Consider the following 7,169-nt stretch of genomic DNA (forward strand, 5'->3'; position numbering starts at 1 on the left):
TATCACATTGCCTTTTTTTTATGATGTAATTCATAGGTGTTTAGTTCGCGAATTTTGAGAATTTGGCTACCGTAGCACTTTTATTTTTATTTGGCAATTAGTGTTTAATCATGGACTAATTAGGCTCAAAACGTCCGTCTTGCAATTTCTAACTAAATTGTGCAATTAGTTTTTTTTCGTCTACATTTAATGCTCTATGCACGTATGGCAAAATTCGATGTGATGCTACTGTAGCACTTTTTGGGAAACTTTTTGGGAACTAAACCAGCACGGAGAGGTTGAGACATGCATATACGTGGTGGTGGAGCCCCTGTCCCGGGCCTTGACCTTGCATTGGACGCGCAGCGGCTAGCTGGTCTGCTCGCCGACACGTCCGTCCGTCCGTCCGTCTTCCTCCCCCCATGTCCCATCTCCCTCCCTCTAGGCTCTGGCTCCCATCTTCCCATGTATAAATAAATAAACTGATCGGGCCACCCTCCAGCTCCAGCAATCAGTCTGTTCGCTTGCTCGTAAACGATCGTAAATTTCCAGCTGGGAACAGTATTTTTCTCTCACATCAAACCAGCCAGCAGTAAATAATCCACGATACGATACGGCCTCCTGAACAGCCTCAGCACGGCGGCTCCTCTTGTCTCCAATCAGGACGCCGCCGGCCGCCGGCCGCCACAGCCTCAGCGCAGACACGACCCAGTCCATTTGCAGCACACGGCGGCTGATCGAGCAGATAGCACATAGATAGATAGATTGATAGGCAGGCTAGCTGCAAGGAAGCTGCAGGTAGGCATGCGGAGATGGATGATGATTGGCAGCGCAGGGATTGATGATTGTTAGTCGTTGGCGCATGTGCCGTCACCTACTGATGATACATGGATCATCGTCATCTAAGTATAGCATAGGCGCGGCTCGCACAGCAGGGCGTCGTCGTCGCCGTCCGTCCGTCCCTCGCTACCAACCTTGCCTGCCCTCCGCGCGCGCGTCCCGCCCGCCCCCTCCCCTGCCCGGCCCCCCACAAACACCTCCGGCGCGCGGTGGTGGCGTGGCGCCCTTCCCACGTCTGCCACCACCCCGGGTCGGGTTGGTCCGGTCCGGTGCGCGCGGTCACCATGGCGAGGGCCTGTAGGATGGCCCCCCTCCTGGTCTCGGCGCTGCTCCTGCTCGTGGCCGCCGCCGCGTCGGGCATCCGGGTGGACGTGATCCGGCTCCCGTCGTCGTCGTCCGCGCCGCCGCCGCTGCCGCCGTCCCCGGCGTTCCGCGAGGCGCCCGTGTTCCGCAACGGGGACGAGTGCCCGCCCCGTGGCTCCCCCGACGGCCGCGTCGACGTCGCCATGACGCTGGACGCCAACTACCTGCGCGGCACCATGGCGGCCGTCTTCTCCATCCTGCAGCACACGGCGTGCCCGGAGAACGTGGCGTTCCACTTCCTGGCCGCCGCCGTGCCCGCGGACAACGGCGGCGACCCAGACCCGCTGGCGGCGATCCGCGCCACGTTCCCGTACCTTGACCCGAGCGTGCACCGGTTCGACCCGTCCCGTGTCCGCGGCCGCATCTCCCGCTCCGTGCGCCACGCGCTGGACCAGCCGCTCAACTACGCGCGCATCTATCTGGCCGACACGCTCCCCGCCAGCGTGCGCCGGGTCATCTACCTCGACTCCGACGTGGTGGTGGTGGACGACGTGCGCAAGCTCTGGTCCGTGGACCTGGGCGCGCGCCACGTGGTGGCGGCGCCCGAGTACTGCCACGCCAACTTCACCAAGTACTTCACCGACGCCTTCTGGTCGGACGGGGACCTCAGCGCCGCGTTCCGGGGACGCCGCCCCTGCTACTTCAACACGGGCGTCATGGTCATGGACGTGGCGCGGTGGCGGCGGGGAGGGTATACGCGTCGGGTGGAGGAGTGGATGGCGGTGCAGAAGCGGAAGCGGATCTACCACCTGGGGTCGCTACCGCCGTTCCTGCTCGTGCTCGCCGGGGACATCAGGCCCGTCGACCACCGCTGGAACCAACACGGGCTCGGCGGCGACAACATCGAGGGCAGGTGCCGGAGCCTCCACCCGGGCCCCATCAGCCTGCTGCACTGGAGCGGCAAGGGCAAGCCGTGGCTGCGGCTCGACGCCCGGAAGCCCTGCACCGTCGACTACCTCTGGGCGCCCTACGACCTCTACAAGGCCGCGGCCACCGCGCTGGAGGAGTAGGAGTGTGATCCGTCCATGCTAAGCTATACCGGAATATGAATCATGGCCAGCCATGGGTCAACGTACGATCGACCCGTGGCGACGACGTACGGCGGCCGACGGCGAGGAGGGAGACGATCCAATGCAAGAGGTGCGTGTGCCGTGTGCGTGCACACAGCAGCGAGCAGATGGCATCATCACTCAGACGAGAACTACTCCGATCAAGATGAGCGCGAGAGATCAACGACGACGAAGGATTGTATATTACTAGGAGATCGAAGAGAGGGTGAGTTGGAGATCGATGCATGCGGAGCGTGGATGATCAATCGTACGTAGGCCGGTCGTCGGCGGAGGGAATAATGGTCGTCGTGCATGTCTCGATCGAGACCTCTCGCTCTTCCTCTCGTTTTGATTGGGTTCGTCGATCGATCCCGACGACACCACTATTTAGCGAACGATCACCCCTCCCTAAACCAGTGATAAAAAATCAGACAACCCCATCACTTTCTGTTTTAGAAAAAAAAATCATTCCCGCAGCAGTCCGCGAGCTCTGCAGGCACAGTTTCCGTTTCCCACTCCCTCTTCCGCTCCTTTTCTCAGCCTGACGCAACACGCAAGATAGAAAATAAAATAGAATATTTATTTCAAATTGCTATAACTTCTAAACGGCGCATCCATTTTTAATTCCGTATGTACCGGTGTGTTCTACGTGACGAGATAAACAAAACTAGATCCCACTTACATATGTTTCGAAGAATTTTATTCTAGTAGCAACTTGTATGTACTAACTTATAGCATATAACTATGCCAAAAACTTAGAAAATTCAAGAGATATGCAGCCCAACTTACTGTACACAAGTTCTTAAACAGAAAGAAACGAATTACCTTGTAACTCATGCCGAAACTTAGAAACATAAAAGTTATTAAACACAGAGAAATAAATTAACTTATAACTTATACCAAAACTTAAAAACATAAAAAGTTATGAAACACAACTTATCTACCTAAAAGTTATCAAACACATCTTATATACACAAAAGTTATTAAACACATCTTGTATACATAAGTTATTGGAGCTCTTGCGTTTGTATTCCTTGTTTTGTATCAAAATTATGATTTTACCCCTATTTTTTTTACTTTGTGAATTTACCCCTACTGTACCATTCACGAAGCACCAGTTTGCTCATGCTCCGTTATTCACCCCTAACGGTGTTAAACTTTGTACAAAAGACATGAATGCCCATACGATTTTGCCCTTTGTCTTTATGCCTTATTATGATTTTGCCCCTGTCTGTGGATATGTATAAAAGGGTACGATACCTACAGGTGATCCTCAGCCCTCATGGGCAGAGAGCCATAGACGCATAGTACGATAGAGGACAGAAAAGAATGGATGCTAAGGTTCGTGCTTTACTTTTAAGTGTGGTTAGCAGGGAGACAGTGCTTGAGAGCATTGGTTGGCATCCACCTGAAGTGAAGCCTATGCGATTCAGAGCACTCTGATTTCTGAATCACAGGTAAACTACCAGTGTACAAACTACAACGTATAGGTGAACGAACGTTCGTCTGCGCACACAGCGCCTTAGATATGAGACAAGTAAATTCATCATTAAGAGTCGAAGTCGAGGAACATGTACCAGTCATCTTTCTGATGAGGCCAAGACGCTTGCAGAGCTCAACGCAGTTGTCCTTCACCTGGGGCGCGATATTGTCAAAGAGACGGATGATCTCATCAGCATCAAACTCCGGGACAATGTTGTAAGAAGCAATGAAGGTGAGAAGGCCCCATCGGGCCATCCCGCCGATGTCCCTGCCACCCGCACCCGCAGGCCCCGCGATCACCATCTCCTTCCAGTGCCCCGCCAGGCGCTTTGCCTACGCCAGCGCGTCCGCCGACGGCGCCAGCGAGGCGGGGCGCGTACTCGATCAGCGCGACGCAGTTTGCCCACCACTCGCTCGCGTCGCGCCCCGGCCCCGCTGAGGCCAAGTCCAAGAAGCCGCCGACGGCGCAGGACGAGGAGGGCATGGGGTCCGGGGCACCAAGCAGCGCCTGGGAGGAACGCGCGGAAGGAGCTCTTGCCACTGAGGCACAGCGCGTCCACCAGCGCGGAGGGGTCCATGTTCGCGCACGCCGCGGCGACTGGCTCGTGTCAGAGCCGACGTCTCTCCGCCGCCTGCATCGTGCGGATGCTGCAGCCACTCCCCTTCCTCGGCCTCGTCCTCACGGCTGTTCTCTGTCTACACCGGATCCGCGTCTGGAAGGGCTCGCCTGCCTTGCATCAGGAGGGGCTTCGCCAGATCCACGCCGGGGAGGGACTTCGCCAGATCCCGCTGCCGGGGAGGCCTCACCTGTCTGCGTCGGGGAAGAGAAGCCAGGGACGCCGCCGTTGCCACCCGGACTCGCTGTCGCGAGCAGATAGCAGCGAAGAGAACGAGCGGATGAGAATGAAGAGGAAGGGGCATTTCAATTATTTCGCATTTGATTTTATGTGTTTTATTTTTTTTAAATCGTTTAATCAGCCCCTAATTAACGGACATCCAAACCAGGGGCAAACGGCTCCTTCAGTTTCAAAATAACAGGGGTAAAATCACAAAGTTAAAAAAATAAAGGGTAAAATCACAATTGAGCTTCCGGACAGGGGCAAAAACACCGTTTTTCCTAAGTTATCCAATACAACATGTGTACATAAGTTATGTTATATAACTTAAATGTATAAATTAATATCATAACATATTAGCAGATATATTGGTAGAATGCATAAAAGGAAAATTAATAGACTAATATAAAAAGTAAAAAGAGAAAAAAGGTAAAACATAAAAAAGTTGTGTTTCATAATTTTTGTATTTTCAAGTTTAGACATAAGTTATAAGTTATATGCTATAATTTACATGTCATAAGTTATATGGTATAAGTTACATGTCCAAGTCATAAGACACAAATTTGCTATTAAAATAAAGTTATTCAAAACATATGCAAGTGAGGTCTAGTTTTGTTCGTTTAGTCACGTAAAACACGCCGGTGTAGACGGAATTGAAAATGAATACACCGTTTGGAAGTTATAGCATTTTAAAGTAAATGTTTTTCCTAATTGACAATGATGTCACAGTCAAAGAAAACAACTCCACGTGGTCGGTCGTTCGCTAATTCCCAATCGGGTGATCGACCGTGAGAATGGAATTCGGGATCGATCCGATCCTTCGTCGTCGTGTTTGTATATGTCATTGTCGGTGTGGGACCTACGGGATACCCCGCAAGGAAGGGAGTAGAACTAGCCTGACTAGGATTCTTCCCCTGTAATCTTAGTATTAGTATTATCCTGTAATCCTACTAGGAACTCTCATTATAAATCCGACTAGGACTCTGGCCTCCTGACTATATAAAGTGGGCAGGGCTCCTTAGATCGAGGGGGTCTGGAGTTCAAGAGAACAATTGTACACAACACAACACTTTACAATCAATACAACGCAAAGGCTAACGCCGACTGGACGTAGGGCTATTACTCGATCAAAGATCGAGGGTCCGAACCAGGATAAATCGACTGTCTCTTGTGTTAACCGTCGAGTTCTGCATACGCTGAAGCCCGAACAAACTGCCCTGGGGACCCTCGTGGTAGGCTATCGGTGGTCAAACATCGACAGCTGGCGCGCCAGGTAGGGGCTTTCGGCAACTTTGCATCCTGAGAGCTCGATAGACCTCGACAACATGATCTTCTCAAAGGGATCAATCTTCATCTTCGGTTCATGGATTTGCGAGGCAGGCGACTGATGGCAACCTCCAAGGCCATCTCCTTGAAGATTCAGATCATCATCACGACTCTTTCATTTCGACGACAACGATAGATTAGCTTGTTGAAAGATTCAGCGTAGCTCGCGATTTCCAATCCAACTCGGATTCCGCGACTTCACGCATCCGATTCGAACCCAAGTTTCGCTTCCGAGACGATGTCTTATCCGAGTTCTTTGGAAAACCGAGTTCTTTTCTGACAAAGCTTTGGAACATGACGTCAACCTATCAAGAATACTACTCGGAGTTCACTGAAAGTACTTCAAAGAAGTTGGGTCTTCTTCTGTTCGGACTCCACAACATGGCAACATCTTATCAGACATGGCCCGAAGGATCCACTTATCCCGTGCTTAGAATATCGCTAAAGGGAGCCCAAGAAGGTCTCGTTTTAACCATAACATCTTAAGACTGCATCGTTCACTGGCCAGGTACCGTTCCTGAGGATGACAGAACCCAACTAATCGACGATACGACAACAGCAACTTTACCATACCAAGAAGGAGACTCAATCTATGACCTTGAAACCTCTACTGAAGTTATCAACAGCTTTGGTAGTACGGAAATAGATGACGATGACAAAATAACTCATGCTAGAGAAGTATTCATGATTCGCCGTCCTAGATCACCTATTAATCCCCCCCAGAAGTACCCGACGTGAGGTCTTCGGATGAATCCGAATCCAACATATCACCATTTATCCAGGGGCATGATGGTGAGACCAAAAGTCAAAGGCAAGCGAGAGAAAGAAAGAACAAATTGAAACAAGGACGTCAACGCCGTGCTAAGCAGCGAAATGGACACTTGGATCAAATATGAATCAGACCTAGCCGAGTACAATAGAAGAAAATCAGAATGAGGGGTTGAAGAAGGACGAGCAGCAAATGCACCATACGATAAGATCCGAGAAGTACTAGAAGAACTTATGGACGACCTCATATCCTAATGAAAAATAAGAACAGCTCCGAGATTTTCTCCAATCAACAGTCCTTAAAATGCACGACAGGAAGGGCAACATCTCATGAACAAGAAAATCAAAGGAAGTCCGCTTTCGAAAGACTTGGACCAAGTGGAAGTCGCAACGGAGAAAGCCGAAGAAATCACAGTCAAAACAATCGAGTCAGAGCAACCAAGAAAGACTAGAAGCAAAGCACCTACTCGGATAGCCACGCAGAGCTACTCTCACCAAGACGACAGTTGGCAAGAAGGGGGCGTAG

At 51.3% G+C, this 7,169-nt stretch overlaps 1 protein-coding gene across 1 annotated transcript; it reads left to right on the top strand.

The window, feature by feature from the left end:
* The first annotated feature begins 680 nt into the window (after positions 1-680).
* On the top strand, positions 681-2,779 carry LOC136550500 (probable galacturonosyltransferase-like 4). Its single transcript, XM_066542096.1, has one exon. It carries the CDS (start codon positions 1,104-1,106, stop codon positions 2,190-2,192), a length of 1,089 nt encoding a protein of 362 aa, XP_066398193.1. The 5' UTR covers positions 681-1,103; the 3' UTR covers positions 2,193-2,779.
* The last annotated feature ends 4,390 nt before the right edge of the window (positions 2,780-7,169 follow it).

The sequence above is a fragment of the Miscanthus floridulus genome, chromosome 4, assembly GCF_019320115.1.
Source record: "Miscanthus floridulus cultivar M001 chromosome 4, ASM1932011v1, whole genome shotgun sequence".
NCBI classification, from domain to species: domain Eukaryota; kingdom Viridiplantae; phylum Streptophyta; class Magnoliopsida; order Poales; family Poaceae; genus Miscanthus; species Miscanthus floridulus.

Bases quoted from the DNA above. Each gene is read 5' to 3' on its own strand.
- LOC136550500 (XM_066542096.1), top strand. From the start codon at position 1,104: ATGGCGAGGGCCTGTAGGATGGCCCCCCTCCTGGTCTCGGCGCTGCTC.